A 16,214-nucleotide genomic window follows, 5' to 3' on the forward strand; every position below is an offset into this window, starting at 1 on the left:
GCTGGAAGGAAGAGCTCTTGAGATGGGGATGACGTCAGGGGTCTGAGGCAGGGCTGGGTAGTGGGGAGGGGGATCCAAAGACTTTTTCAGGCCTTTGGTTGGGACTGAATTGTTCAGGAGTGTGAGTGTGTATAAGACGGATGAGCCGTGAAGAGCAGGACAGGAGAACCCTGATCAGGTCAAGGCGGGGCCTTCCTCGCCCCTACCCGGGCCAGCCTCTTGGCTCTGGGGAACTCTCAAGGATCGGGGACTCCAGGTGGGATCCTCCCTTGGGGGTGGGATGGGGAGATGTGGAGTTGGTGGGGTCTCCTGCGGTCCCTTACGCTGAGCTCAGAAATCCAGGAGGCAGATCCTAGCTCTTGACGATGTGCTAATTGGGCCTGGAGGTGAGGATTTCTGTCACTTACGTGTCCTTGAGAAATAATCACCATTGTCAATGCCTGGCTAATTAGCTCAATTCAACTCTCTTCAGCCTCACTTTGCTCAAATCTACTAGATTTATGGTGCTCCATGGTCTCCTACCGCTGTGTGTATGTGTGTGTGTGTGTGTATGTGTGTATGTATGACAGAGAGAGAGAGGACAGACACCATGGCTGGGACTTCTGGCTTCTTTTAAAGGAGTTTGGGAGTCATTGTCCCCACTGGAAACCTCTTCCTGAGATGGGACCAGGTGGGCCGCTCCAGGACCTTGCCTAGTCAAAGTATGGTCCTTGGGCTACTAGCACTGGCATTCCCTGAGATCTTGTTAAAAATGCATAAACTTGGACCTGATCTCAGCTCTTATGGGTCAGAACCTGCATTTAATAAGGTCTCCAAGAGGCTCCCGTGCACATTACAGTGTGAGGAGCACTGTGCTGGGACACTGAACAGAGCCACATGAAACTAAATGGCTGAAAACAGAATGAGCCCAAACATACACTGTCTTTCCCCCAGTGTTAGCAGAGCTGTAAAATCGTTCTCTCTCTGAAGCAGCTGCTGAGTCTTGGCTCTGAGGCTGCCAAAGTGCATGCATGACCCGTTCCATCCTCGCGGGGGCTCTGCTGGTAAGTAGACGCTACGTATGTGCAGGGACAGGGCGGGGCAGGGGGGGGCACATGAGGCTCAGAGGGAACTGGTTCCTTGTGGGGTGTAGACTCTCCTGCAAGGGAGATGTGTCCTCTGGGTTTAGCTCATGTACTTCCTAGGTGTGGGAGCTGCAGATGTTATTTGATCCTTTTGAACCCCAGTTTCTACAACTACCAGAAGAGGACAACAAAACGTCTTTCAGAGGATAAGAGAGAGTATGAGATCAGGTGATGTGCTTACGTTGCTTCACAGAGGCCTGGCATTATAGATGAACAGTAGCTGTTACTAAACATTACGCAGTGGGGGGGGTCATGCTTTTGGGGGTAATATTGCAGCTTCCCACGGTCACTCAGACAGTCAGTGGAAAAACTGAGATTTGGGGAAATAATGAGATATACGTCAGAACGCTGAGCGTGGTTTCGTGGGTGTCTGCTGATTGTTGCCAACTCTGCAACTTACCCAGGACTACTCAGTCACTCTGCTTGGGTGGACTCTGACCCCAGAAGAAGGGAACGCAGGGGAACAAACACAGGGCAGGGGGTCAGATGGAACCCATGGTTAAGGGACCTCTTTGGTTCTACCTGTTGCATGTTGAGGTTGAGGAGCCTGAAGTGGGGGGGTGGGTAGTAGGAGCTGTTCCAGGTCACACAGTCAGGTAGAGACAAGCTCTGGGGGTCCCGCTTGGTGTTCCTTCCACCAGCACACCCTACTCTGCCCTGGTCTGGAGATTCTGACAGCTCCCACATGGCCACAGACTCATGGTGCTTGCCAATAGGCCATGAATGTGGTGGTCAAGAGCATGGGTTCTGGAATCAGGTGGTTCTAAGCTCTGAATCCCAACGGTCTCATCCACTATCAGTTTCCTAAACTGGAAAACAGACCTGGCCTCCTAGGGCTTCGAGGAGGGGTAGGCAAGATAATGCTTGCACCTTGTTCAGTGTGCTGTCGGTATGCAGCAGGCACAGTAAATGCTGCCTGCTCATTTCCCTGCTGTCCTAGTCATCACCATCATCACCGCCACGCACCATCCCACCACCAGCATCCTCCACGTACCCCAGACCTGTGCGAGCCCAGCGGCTTCCTAAAGGCCCCAATCTCTGCTCAAATTCTTCCACAAGACATTCAGAACCTTGCGAGCAAAGTCCAAACAAGCGACACTGTCCCGCCAGAGCCCTGTGCTTGCACTCTGCTCTGACACCGAAGGCCAGGCCAGTTTCACAAGCATAGCAGGAAGTGGGGCAGGAAGCAGCGGGGGGCTGCAAACCCAGCTCCCGGACTTTCAGATGCAGGCTGATTGGACAGAGAAGGGAGCGAGACTCAGACTGTGAAGTGGTTTCCCTTATCTTTCGGAGAGGGATGACATTGCCCGCCTCAAAGGCGATTATAAAATTTAGGGGAGGGAATAAATGCAAACGTCCAGCTGAGCACCCAGCACACAGTCAATGCATAAAAGAGAACTACATACTCTGGAACTGGGGATGTCATAAATGTACATGTCCCCTTTCTAGGAGGGCAACTGATGGCCTCTGACCATTCAGGGTCATGGACCGAGAGTCCTGGGTGAAGGTGAAGCCAAAGGCAGCAGCAGGCCGGCTTACTGCGTGCTTACTGAACGACTCTCCTAGGTGCGCTGCACACGTTACTGTGCCTGTGATTTGCACCGCACACCTGTGAGATGGGCCCTGGTTTGTCGATGGAAGGTGGAGAGGAGACCCCTGGCCACCACCGCACAGCACAGCTAGAGGCCACACTCGCCCTCTGTGTAATTCCACAGCCTGTTTTCTGCATTAAATTCATACAAGGGAGCTTGAGGACCCAGGCCTGAGGATGTCATCTTAATTTCTCTACTTCCCCTGCAATGTCTGTGCACGTGCACACGTAGGATGCCTGGGTCTGGCGTGGTTGGCTGGGGCAAGACTGGCTGGCAGGCTGCAAAGGGAATCCTCTGGCTCTCCTGTGCCAGGCCCATAGGTGGCACTCTGACACTGTCGGCTGGAGACACAGCTGGCGTGAAAGAGCCACCGGGGAGCCCTGTTCCCCAGAGTAAGTCTGCCCCTCAAGCTGGTCACTACACATGCAGATGCCCCTGGGGACAGCAGGCCCAGTGATGCCGGCTCCCTCCCACTCTGCCACACTAGCCATGGGCGTTAGATGGGCTCTGGAGTGGTCCTGCAACTCCTGGCTTGCCCACTCCATTTGGATGGGCACCCTGGGGAGGTGGGAAGCGGGGGAGGTCCTGGGGAAGAGGATTTAGCCACGGCTTTGCTGACCCCAGTGAGGCACAGTGAGGGGCTCGGCCATCCAGGGGAAAGGGTGGGGACTTTGGAATCACACAGCGCTAGGTCCTATCCCAACCCTACTGTTTATGAGCTTTGGGACACTGAGTCAAGCCCTTTCAACAGTCCGAGACGCAGTTTCCACATCTGTGGATGGGAAGTAATCAGTCTTCCCCATAGGGTGTGTTTAAAAAGTAAAGGTGAATAAAATGCCAAGCAGATCACCTGCCACGTAGTCCATACTCTATAGATGTTAGTAGGGAGGCAGGATAACATGTTCTAGATGGTGCTGGATGAGAAGAAAGAGGAAAAGTTGTTCTGGAGGTAGCCTGGATTTCTAGGGAGGACACCCAGGAGAACGGGCATCTCCATCCCCTTATGGGCTCACGCGAGCCTGTGAACAGTGTGTTGGCTTGGCAGCCCCCAGGCCTTTCAATCTACTGTCCCTCTGTCCTTCTTGAACTTCAGCTGGAGTGGCGCTTCCAGCCCTGGCCATCAGAGGGTGGAGCTGGGGAGGTGGAGGGGAGGATCTGGAAATCCCCTTGAAGGGAAGCCAGGATGGTGAGTTCCACAGATGCCTCTGCTTGGAAACATCTGAACTCTCTGAGACTTAACTTCCCCATGTTTAGCAAAGAGCATACAAATATTACATTTCCTCCTTATCTCGGAGTGTCACTGTCAAGACTGTAGGGGTTCTCTATGTTTTGCAGCATAGAGACTGGGCGGCAGTGGACGAGGAGTGGTACTGGCAAAGACCACTCCAGAGTGACCAGCAAAATGGAGTTGTCCCGGCTGCCCTTGGAGAAGGGAGGGTCAGCAGGGCACAGGGCCCCTCCTGGGGCCGTGGAGGGTGGGGGCAAGGCTTCCTGTCTTACCTTGTAACCATAGGGGCAGGTGCAGCGGTACAGCTCCACGGGATCCTGGCTGCACGTCCCGTTGTTCCTGCACGGGCTGGAGAGGCAGGCATTGCACTTGGCTGCAATGTTGATGTCCACTGGCCCTGGACAGCAAAACCAGAATGTTGGTGGCAGGTCATGGTCACCCCTCCCTCCCCTCCTCTCCTCTCTGACCCCATCCTCAGCCAGCTGCCGGCTCCTCTCCATCTCTACACACAGAGGGCAGCTGGCCCTCCCCAGCCAGCACCATCCAGCCTAGCTAGAGTCCCATTAATGCAGTCACTGTCCAGTGAGGGAAAAAAATCATAGTGGTGCATCATTCAGAAGCACTTCTGCAGTCAAATCAATTACTATAATTAGCCTGATCCGATTTTGGAGCTAATCTACAATCAATGCACCATAATTAGAAGCCCCTTGTGTATCTTTTAATGTTCTGGGAGCTCTGGGTCCAGCCTCCATTTGGACCTCCCATTCCTCTGCCCCCAAGCATCCCTCCCCATGGAGTAGTTCAGGCTAGGCTAAGGAGCGCATGGTGCCTGGGCCAAAGGAAGTCCTTCTTGTGGAACCCTTGAACTGGCGGGAGGAGGGAAGAAGTGACGGCAAGAGACACAGCGATGAGGTCAGTGGTGGCTGGCAGACTATGCTCAGGCACACATTGCCTCTATGACAGTTCCGACCATGTCCTGTTCTCTTCAGCTGTAAGCGTGGGGGGTGGCCCTCATAGTCCCTGCACAGAGCTTCGGAGACTGGGTTGAGACTGACCCGCCCAGGCAAGTCTGACCATTTGTGGGTAAGGGAACAGAAAGAACGGCCCGACGGAGGCTCTGCCAGCTGACTCAAAGCCAGGCTTCACATTAGGAAAGGGACGCTCTCTGGCCTGGTTTGCTGGGGACTGAGGGGATTCCCAGGATGCAGAACTTTCAGTGAAAACACCAGGAAGGTCCCAGCCAAACTGGGATGAACAGGCCACCTTACGGTACGTACAGCCAAGGCGCTTTTAAATATCCCCAGTGCGCCCAGGCTGTGCCCCGCCCCGACTGAATTTAAAACCTGGAGTTTGGGGCCCAGGCACCAGTAGAAAGGTCCTCAAGTGATTCCAAAATGTGCAGCTATGAATGAGAAGCACTGTTTTAGAGTGAGCCGGGCCTCTTTAACATCAATCAAGTCAGATGTTTTGGAAGCAGGAGGAGGAAAATGAAAAATTAGCTTAAAACCAATGGAATGTTTTCCTGCTTTAAGCAAAAATGTGAGACACATGAAGTTTATAGAGTAATCAAAGCATGTATGTAAATCAAACTCAAGGCTCTAAGAGATGAGCAAAGGACATTAACAGAAAATATATAATACAAGCGGAAAGTAAATTTTTGAAAAAAAACTGTTTCCCCAATAAAGACAGACAAAAGAGGAGATATGATTTTTTTTAAGCCTCTCTAATTAGAAATGAGATGAAATGAGATAAAATAATGCACGAGTCTGGTGGAAAATGCACTCAAATGGTGCTATTGGGGGCATAAAGTGGTTTACGACCTTTTTGGAAACCAATCGGCAATATGTGTGAAGACCTTAAAGATGATCACATACTCTGGCTCGGTAGCTTCTGTTCTCTGAATCTTACTAAGGATATAATTGTATTTTATTTTCTTAGAGGGAGGGGGCAAAGAGAGAGAGGGTAGGGGGAGGGGCAGAGGGAGAAGGAAAGAATCCCCAGCAGACTCTGTGCTGAGTGTGGAGCCCAATGCGGGGCTTGATCTCACGACCCATTGCTGAAATCAAGAGTTGGACACTGAACCCACTGAGCCACCCAGGCACCCCTAAGTGTATAATTTTAAATAGAGAAATACCTTTATGCATCAGTGGTAAGAAAATAATTGGAAATATCAGTGAGTACTATGGGTTCTGAAGCAGGACTTGGTTAAAGGAGTTATGGCAGAATATTAGTCTGGTGGGCAAGACTGTGAACTCTGGGATCAGAAAGACCTGGAAGCCTCCTAAGACAAGTCTTCAGAAGTCCTTTAACCTAGGTAAGCCCGAGCTTTCTCATTTTTAAAAATAAGGGTAATACTGAAGTCTACCGAGAGTGTCGGGGAATTAAATAAATACTTGGAAATTGAGAATTAAATGAAATAACACAAAAAAAAGGGCTTAACATCATGCCCAGCACATAAGAACTCAGTAGCGGTTTGTTATCATAATGATATAGTCGATTAAAATCTCATGTACCAAAAGCTTGCCATAGTAAAAATGGGAAAATGCTTATGCTTTAAGAATGTTGGGTAAAGAAATGCAGGTTAAAGATTTTTCTCTGTGCAAAACTACATAGAGAAAGAAGTCAGTGAGGAACACATAGGGATGCCAGCAGTGGGACCTGGAGGAGAGATGACAAAGCGTCTGAGTCTCTCGAGGTGGCCCATGGAAGAGATGGGGCAGTGGTTGCAGAAGTCCCATCTGTTGAGATGCCCAGCTCTGACTGGCTGTTGGAGACAGAGCAGACCCCTGGCGGGGGGGCAGGGGAGAGTCAGCAGGTACCTTTGCACTGGAACCGGTGGGTGGGGGTGGTGAGCAGGAGTCTGTCGGCCATGGGCTCGGGGCTACTGCAGCGGGCGATGCCGGGTTCCTTGTACCCCGCCTTCACCCACTCTGAGAGCCAGCGCAGACTGCAGTCACAATGGAGTGGATTGGTTCCCAGTGCCCTAGAAGGCAGAGCAAGAAGTCAGGGCCCCCTGCTCAGCTTGGCCCAGAGGCTCCACGGAAAAACAGAATCTTCAGATTCTGGCAGGATTAGGGGTGTCTGACTGGAGACCTAATGGAGAAGTAGTTTCCACTGGGCTAGTTTCCACCAGACTCCAGATAGTCCTTCCAATCCCTCCAGATGTTTCCACCCCACCTAAGGCCCTCCCACATCTGAAGTTTTGCTCGCACCTGCCCTGCTAAGATTCAATCCTCAAGTTAACCCCAATCCTAGCCCTTCCAGGATGCTTCGAACTTTGGCCGGCTGACTCTCCGGCTCACTTGCCCTGCTGAAAGGGTCTACTCTGCAGAGAAGGTGCTGGTACACAGCAACCTAGGGAGAAGCTTCATATGACAGAAAGGGCTCAGAGCCCGCCACACCTACACATTCTGTGTCAGTATATTGATGATTTTGAGCTAAAGGTACTTGAAAAACGGCAGGTGCCAGAGGGGCTCTCTGACCTCCCTCTTTCTTTCTTTCATTTTTTTTTTTTTTAAGATTTTATTTATTATTTGTCAGAGAGAGAGAGAGAACAGAAGCAGGCAGAGTGGCAGGCAGAGACAGAGAGAGAAGCAGGCTCCCTGCTGAGCAAGGAGCCTGATGCGGAACTCGATCCCAGGACCCTGGGATCAGGACCTGAGCCGAAGGCAGTGGCCTAACCAACTGAGCCACCCAGGCATCCCGACCTCCCTCTTTCTACCTAAGAGCAAGTCATAAAGTTTCCTGTGAGAAAGTCGCCTTCCCTGCACCAAAAAAAGATTCTTACCACTAGAGCCTGGGAGTCAATGCCGAAATGGACCCCTACGAACAAGCCTGTTCAAATAACCCTGATCTTCCATCAGTCCATCGATAGATTTCCTGGCCACTGACCCTTAACAGACGGCCCCAGCCCAAGGCCCTTTGTCTTGTCCCATCCCTACAATCATTCCTTATATAAAAATGTATATAAGCTTTTGGGCCCAATGGCGGCTTTGGGTCTTCATTTTCCTTTTAAAGACCCCCACGTACACATAAAAATACCAAATACACGTGCATGCTTTTCTCCTATTGCTCTGTCTTATGTTCATCTAATTCTTAGGCCAGTCACAGGACCCAAGGGGGTAGAAGCTAACTACACCAGTCAGCTTAAAAATGCACAGGAGGGGGGATGGCACAGGCTGGTGCAGACCTCTGCATGGGGGTGTCTAGACAGAAAATACAAGAACTTTTGCTTCTTTCAAAAATCATATCCTTCACCATTTCTACTTCTTGAATGTTTTATAAGGTACATACATAATGTATCAGTATCACAGTATATGCATGCACTATGAAAATAATTAAATATGCATGGAGTTGGTATACAGACTCAAAAATGGTCACTGGCAGAGGTATGTAACAGCTAATATGTGCAGACCTCGGTTTCCACTGCATAAAATGGGGAGGGAACACCTCATGCCAAGTCGTAGTGAGTTTGTGCTCTAGAGTCAAGGTGAACCAGAATTTGAACCAGGGCTCTGCTGCTTACTCGCTGTGCAGCCCTTGGACAAAGTCTTGAGCTCTTCTCAATTTTTAAGTTTCGCCGCGTGTAATAAGGGGACAGAATGCTTTACTGCTGTAACAAGTAAATGAGATAATTCATCTAAAGTGTTTATCACATAATAAGAGTTTTATGTTAGTTCTTCTTATTAAACATTTACATTGTTTACATAATTGATGACGCCCCTGAAGGTGTCTGAGGCAGAGAACACACGAGGTGCACCACGTGGGCACGTTTTTTTGGAACGCGCTCTGTGCGTACCTTAAAGAACATACACTGAAATGGGTACAGGGACGGCATGATCCCTGGCACGATCATGATACTCTGCCTTCAGCGGATCCACACCCAGGAGAACTAAGGCTACTTACAGATGGGAAAGAGACGTCAGGTCGCGGAAGGAGCCTTCGGGAACGCTGGAAATGTCATTGCCGTGGAGAGTCCTGAAGAGGAAGCACAGGGTGGAGGTTAAACCCCAGTTATGGTTCTGAGCTCAGCATGCCCTTGGGGTCCCAGACTGGCCCCGACACCCCTTGACTGTACTCAGAGCCCCACTGTTCCTAGAAGGAGGTGCCTCCTCTGTGGCGGGTGTGTGCCCATTTCCATGTCCAGCTCAGCCGTGCATATGGTGGGGGGGTGGGTAGAGGGTTTGAGGGAGATGAGGATGGAATTTTGAATCTGACAGGCCCAGGGTGGAAGGAGAAACCAGTCCCTTTTAGTTGTGGGATCCTGGGTGCATTAGCTTTACTCTTCTGAGCCTCCGTTTTGGCACCTGAAACATGGAGAGAGATGTCTATGTAATGGAGGCAATGGAGAGATTCTGGGAAGAACCATGGTCGAGACTAAGCTCTAGAGCTAGGCTGCTTGCCTTCAACTCCTGACTCTGCCACTTACCAGCTGTGTGACTCTGGCCAAAGTTATTTACCTCTCTGTGCCTCAGTTGCCTATTGTACAGCAGGAATGAAAGTAAACAGATTTGTCAGAGAAGGTGGTTGTGGGTGCATTAATCCATACAAAGTCTAGCATTTTCTATGTGCTAAATGACCAACCATTATTCAGATATGTGAAAGGGTCTTGAAAAAAGGCTGGTACAGATCAATAAATTAGTTCCCTTCACATTCACCTACAGAGATTTGGGGCAGACTGAGAAACATTATGAATCCCAGCTCAGGTGACAGAGGGGGCGGTGGTCCCCGGGAGAGTCCATGGAGCTGGACACTCATCCAGGTTTGGCGTCTGCCATGACGCGAACATATCTGGTGCTCGCATGCCTCCAAGTGCATTTTCTGACAGCATGTCCAAGAGGCCAGGCGACGTGCTTGGTATTCATCACACCCCTCTCCACCTTGTGTGGCAAGAGCTGGGAGCCATTCTCACTTGCAGAATGACGGCATAGACGGCACTTTTAGTAAATGGCTGCAGGATAGGTCCACAAGAAAAACGAAATGCACACTGCGTCAGCACTCAGGTGGCCCTAGTAAATCCGTAACTCATGGCTTACACCTTCCTTTGAAGGACTGATCATCAAACACCCATAGAAAGTCCCCACCCGGATGACTCCCTTGGGTCTGGCCTGTGGAATGCACGGTAGGTGAAATTCACAGACACTCAGAGGCTCCGGTGGTGACTACCGCACACGGCCGTCTGTGCTGGGAAGGAGCCCACCAACAATGGGGCGGTGAGAAGTGACTGCGGAAGTGTAAAAGGATCCTAACTAATGAATCTGCCCTTTTGTTTTCCTTTTAGCTGATAGCCTGCCCTGGGCTTTGAGCTGGAATATAGACAGGAGCTTAATTACACTTAACACAGAACAGAACCTCTCCGACAGACTGAGTGCCAGAGCCAAAAGATTTCCGAGACCCATCCTCAGGGGCTCTGATCCCATGTATTTGGATGGGGGCAGGGGCAGGAGGCTGCATTTCTAACCAACTCCCAAGTGACGCTCATGCTCTCGGTCCCCTGAACCACATTTAGTTGCCCTAGGTCATCACCCTCATCACCTCAAGCCCCTTCCCCTTTCCTATCCCCAGGACAGCTGGAAGAAGGTACCCAGTCCTCCAAAGAGAGCTGGAGGTAGCTTCTCATTCCCCGGATAAGAAGGGGCCAGAAGCACTTCCTAACACTCACCAGTATCATCTAGTCTGGAATGCATGTGGTTATTTATGAATCATACCGGCTCCTGCCTGCTATTAGCTTGGATGACTTCATGGCTGCTTGCTGTTCAGCAAATGCACCCAGCCCCGTTGTTAATCATTTCTGAATGAGGCCTGGGCTCCTGGAGAGGCACGAAGCCCTAATTTAAAAACGCCAAATGACCCAAAGGCAGCTTTGGCGCTGTGACTCCTGCAAGTCACGCTCCCATTTATTACGAGCTGAGCCACTGAGATCTCCATAAACTGCAGAGTAACGGGGCTGTAATTTACTGGGACAGCACTAAAGAAATCTGTCTACGCTGCAGGTTCCCACTCCCGGTTTGGCCCCCAAAGAAAGACTCTTGCCTGTCCCGCCACCATCCTCAGGGCTGTCCGGGAAGTGGGACAGCTCATCTTCAGGAGCCCAGGATTCCTTCCCTGCTGACTCTTAGGAGGTGTTAAGGCCCAAACTTGGGCATTTTGAGGTGCAGATGAGGGCATCGCTTGGAGTAACATGAAAGCAGAACCTTCTCATGACAGTTCTGAGTTGCCTGAACCTCAGGTCTCCAGACCCCCAGGTGCTCACGGTATGTGTACGTGAGGCAGGTGCTCAGGGTTCGTGTGACAGATGGCAGGGATGACCATCATCCTATCCTGTATGCGCATGGGGGTAGGTGGGCAGATTCTCTTCTGAGCAGGCTAGGTCACTCTCCCGTGACTTGGGGGGTTACGTTCTAGATCAGAATGCCTGAGTGTGTGTCCCTATTCTGAACACCGCTGGCTATGTGATTATCTGATTCAAGGGACTTCATCTTTCTGTTTCAGTTTTTTGATCTCTCAGATGGAGGAATTCTTAGGATCCACTTACAGTAGATATCTTTTCAGGGGTGTGGGTGGATTGGCATCAATCTCTTTTCAGTAACAGTTCCTTTTCCATGGGGGAGTCACCTTTCCCCACCTCTCAGTCCATCTGTGCCCAGTCCACCCGTGCACTATGGCCCAAGTCAGCGTCAGCCCAGAGTCTCTGAGAGGGGTTGGAGGCTGAGTATGTGACCTAAGTGGACTAGTGGGAGACATTTCTGGGGCTTTCTCTGGAACTGTTAAGCCAGAGACAGTTTCACTTGGAGAAGCAGAAAGAGGCACATTTCCGATAGTACAACGGGAGCTCCCAAACCCAGTCCCAGAAGGTAATGTCTACTACTGACTATTTCAGTTACCTGCATTGAGAAATTCTCTTCCTGCTTAAGGTGGTTTGAAATGATTTTCTCCTCCTTCAGTCAGGAAGGGATCTAACATACTGTTTCCTAAACCAGTTGCAGAGATGAAAGATACAATGCAAAACGTTCAGATGGCACAGAGCTCAGTGCAGAGCCTGCCCGGGACATGTACTCGCTCATGTGAGCTGCGATTATGGCTAGCTTCGTCATGATTTCGTCCCCTCGAGGCTCCGGGACATGTTTTGGGGCTAGCCCTCTCAAAACATTCCCCCCACACAGTGGAAGCCTGAAGCTATGCAGTCTATACCCTGCAAAGGCAGTAGTGAGTCAGATTCCCAGATTGGAGAAGAGACACCTTGGGTTTTGGCAGAGTGACCCTGCACCCATCACCTTCTGGCCTGTGTTTCTTTCCACCACACTCTAACTCTCATCAGAGGACTCTCTAGGCCTTGTCCCTCCAGTCGTCAAGGAAAGTCTGAAATGGGCAGCAAGGAAAAGAGATAACCTCTGGCTGGGAAGGAGAGAATGTGGTGGCAAGAGGACTGGGCTGGTTGCTGGGAGCCTGGTTCCCACCCAGCTTCTGCTCCGGCCTTGTGGGCTAGTCCTGCAGCACTGCTTCCTGCTCCCGCCCCCAGAAGCCGCACTCCCCTCCCAACTGTCGCTCCTTGGGGGTCCCGATGCACATACCCTTCCTTCAAGGACTCTGTCTAGGAAAATTATATTCTCCCGGCCTATTATATTCTCCACTCCACTTTGGCAAAGTGACTCAACCTTGCTGAGCCTGTTTCCTGGTCTGGGGGATGGTGATAATAGTGGTACATTCTTCAGAGGGTGGATATGAGAAGAGGCTATGATTAACTAAAGTATGTAGTCCAGGCTGTATAGTACACACAGAAGGTTTGATAACTGTCAGCCGTGATTATGATATCCCTCTCAGAAAGCCTTCTCAGTGGATGGCCAGGACTGGGTCACATGCCTCTCCCGTGTAGTCCTGTGGCTCCCTCCCAGGTACCACCACGTGTGGCAGGAGGTTATCTACTTGTCTGTTTCCTCTTCTAGACCATGAGCTCTCTGGGGATGGGAATTGTGTTTCATTATTTTCCTCTCTGATGTCTAGCACAGTATTCAACTCATAGTGGCATTTAGGAAAGGATAAATAAGTGAATGTGGATTAAGTCACTAAGCCTTTCTGAATCTGTCATCTTATAAACAAGAGGTTTGGATAGGATAATTTTTTAAAGATTTTATTTATTTGGGTGGGGGTGAGAGAGAATGAGCAGGGGGAGGAGAAGAAGGGCAATAGACTCCCCTTCCCAGACTCCCCGCTGAGTAGGAGTCCGATGTGAGGCCCGATCCTAGGACCCTAAGATCATGCCCTGAGCTGAAGTCAGACACTTAACTGAAAGCCTCAGGTTAGAATAATTTCTGAGACTCACTTCCCATTTCTAAAATTCAAAATTAATTTTATTTTTTGGTAGCACCAGAGGGCCAAACCAGAACCAGGGTTTAGAGGTCATAAGGAATCACCTTTTGGCTCACCAGAATTGTCTAATGTTCAGCAGCCAGTCAAAAATGGAGTAGGATTGGAGCACTTGGGTGGCTCAGTTGTTAAGCGTCTGCCTTGGGCTCAGGACATGATCCTAGGGTATGGAGATGGAGCCCTCCCTGACTTAGTCTCCATGGTTTTGGGGGCGCCTGCTTCTCCTACTCCCTCTGCCTCTCTCCCAGCTTGAGTCCTCTCACTCTTTCTCTCAAATAAATAAAGAAAATCTTTAAAAAAAAATGGAATGGGGTTTTGATGCCTGGGTGGCACAGTTGGTTAAGCGCCCAACTCTTGATTTCAGCTCAGGTCATGATCTCAGGGTCTTGAGATCATGTCCTGTGTCTGGCTCTGTGATGGGTGTGGAGTCTGTTTAAGATTCTCTCTCTCCCTCTTAACTAACTAACTAATTAACTTAACGGAGTGTGGTTATCTGGGAAGGGAGCAAGCTCCTGGTCTCTAAAGGTAATCAAGCAAAGGGCAGTGGAGCCCTTTGCAAGATGCTATAGGGAGGACCCATCCTATTGGTAGAACGGGGATGAACAGCCCGGTGCACATAAATAGCAAGCACCATCTTCCTTCAGGGACGAGGGGCTAAAAATACTGAGGATGATGACTGATAATCCCACTCCCTCCCTCATGAGCAGAGCTAACTGATTCCAGGTGGCCCTCCTGCAGCTGGGGCTGGGCACTGACAGTTGGGACCACACACACGCACACAAGGCATGTGGCTCAGTGTGGGGCAAAGATCAGGGAACATGCAGATCCCTGAAGAAGAACGAGAATGTCCATGAGGATGTTCTCTTCTAGCTATTTTTAAGATTAGGAGCAAACGAGGAAAAGCAAATTTTCACCCAGTGTTTTGTACTCAGGGTTCCCTGACAACTCTCCTGTCTCAGAAATGTATTCGTATCCACCCACCATAAAACACACACACCCTCTCACTCTAAAATTCTCACATCTTTCTAGAATACTTTTTTGGCTCTTTTCTTTGGCTAAACCTGATGCTCATTCTTTTCCCCTACCCCAAACTGCCAGCAGCCGTGGGTCTCTGGTCATTTCTGAAATTTTCATCAAAGTAATGAAACTATTTAGAAATGAGAAAAGACATAAATGCTCAAATGTAGCTGTAGCTATTACAACTCCTGATTTCACAAAAACCTACCTTTTCCCCCAACGCTCTAAATTGCGAATATCCTCCTATATTCATTCATCTTTAACTCTGCCTTCTTTTATTACAGAAACAACTTCACATTAGCGAATAGTGATCAATGATTTCTTTTTTCATTTGCTATGTTCCCTTATAGTCCTTCTTTATAAGGAGAAAGGTAGGCAAGTTATAATTGTAACATATATACCAATTAGGTTCACTTTTCCACATAAGGCTATGTGGTAACACTTTCCCACGCTGCTACCTTGTTTTCATCTTTACCTCTTTTAATAATTGCCCTTCACTGGCTGCCTGCGTTATGCTTTTCCTTAAACATTTCCCCACTGTGGCGCTTGTGGGTACTATATAAAATGTAAGTTAAAAATAACAGAGCAACCAAGATCTTAAAGCAGAGAACCTTTCCCTCATACTGTATTATTCCTTAGCATAAATTCCTAGCTGTGCAATTACTGAGGGAAAGGAGATAAATATCATAAAAGAAACATCGTCCATAAACATTTTTATTTTTCCTGAATTGGCCTTTATGCAGAAAATGGTTGCTCCCCACTGAGGCAGATGGTTGCAACGAGGGCCTCTAAGACCACTTATTATCTATGAGATCCCATGATTCTAAAATGATGATGCCATAAGCCTACTAATTCTTAATTCAAGAAACAAGCAGAAATATGTGGTATTTTGCTGTGCGCTCCCGATGAACGAATGAGAGCAGTCTGGAGTGAGACAGACGAGGTGCCCAGAGAGCAGGAAACCCCAGTGATATTCATGCGGCCACCCTAGGAGACTAGACAAATGGACAGGCAAGCATTCTCAGCCTCCCTCCCTTTCCTGTGCTGGGTTGCCGCACTGGAACCACTCGAATTTGGCAGCAAACCCATGCAGAGAACTGGAAGACCAGGATGGGAGACAATAGTTTGGGATTGGGGAGGGATGGTGGGACGTGGGAGGGGGCAGCAGGTCCACCCCAGTCCCGGCTAATGAGAGGAGCCCATCTTCCACTGTGTTCAACTAGAAACAGAGAAATGGTTCTGCTGATGTTTCCATTCTCAAACTCCCCAGAGAAGGCAGATAATAAATAAGTGACAATAACAGATTGCACGCTGTCAGCGCGGGCACTTCTTTGCCCCGAGAGAATTGATTTTTAATAACAGCGCAGATGACATGTGGCGGGAGTTGTCGCTGACACCAGTGTTTTGTGGGCTCCAATAAATCACATCAGCCTGGAGGCTCTGGAATGGACGGGCTAACTGGGTGCTGTTTGCTGATTGCTAGTGGATCCTGAAAGGGTCCCAAGGCTCTGAGTCAGGGGGCTGGATGCTGTAGCCTCCTGATGGCTGGATTCTGGGCCAGTTACAACTCGGACCTCAGTTTTCCCATCTTTAAAATGGGCACAATCCCCTCAATCTCACAGCACTGTTGCAAAGGGCTATATGAGGCAATGGCCATGAGGAGTGGCCTTTCTGTCCTCATGGGAACATCATTCAAAGGATCTTCCTTTGCCAACAAAATATGCAAGATGACAAGGCACAAAGATGAGGTGATAGACAATAGGGCCCCAGGATGGGGGTGGCACAGTGAGGCACCATTCCTGCTCTTGTAAAGTAAAACAAGTACCGATAGTAACAAGTGACTATTTATAGTGTTTACTATGGACCAGAGCTATGCTAAAGGCTGTATAT

At 49.6% G+C, this 16,214-nt stretch overlaps 1 protein-coding gene across 1 annotated transcript in view; it reads right to left on the bottom strand.

The window, feature by feature from the left end:
• The window catches only part of SLIT3 (slit guidance ligand 3), a 595,819-nt gene that overhangs the window by 34,281 nt on the left and 545,324 nt on the right, over positions 1 to 16,214 (bottom strand). Inside the window, exons 24-26 of the mRNA XM_047731238.1 lie at positions 8,850 to 8,921; positions 6,764 to 6,927; positions 4,217 to 4,341 (exon numbers count right to left, since the gene is read on the bottom strand). Coding sequence (XP_047587194.1) covers positions 4,217 to 4,341; positions 6,764 to 6,927; positions 8,850 to 8,921 — 361 coding nt within the window. The remainder of the gene's footprint in view (positions 1 to 4,216; positions 4,342 to 6,763; positions 6,928 to 8,849; positions 8,922 to 16,214) is intronic.

This window comes from Lutra lutra, chromosome 5 (genome assembly GCF_902655055.1).
Source record: "Lutra lutra chromosome 5, mLutLut1.2, whole genome shotgun sequence".
Classification (NCBI taxonomy): domain Eukaryota; kingdom Metazoa; phylum Chordata; class Mammalia; order Carnivora; family Mustelidae; genus Lutra; species Lutra lutra.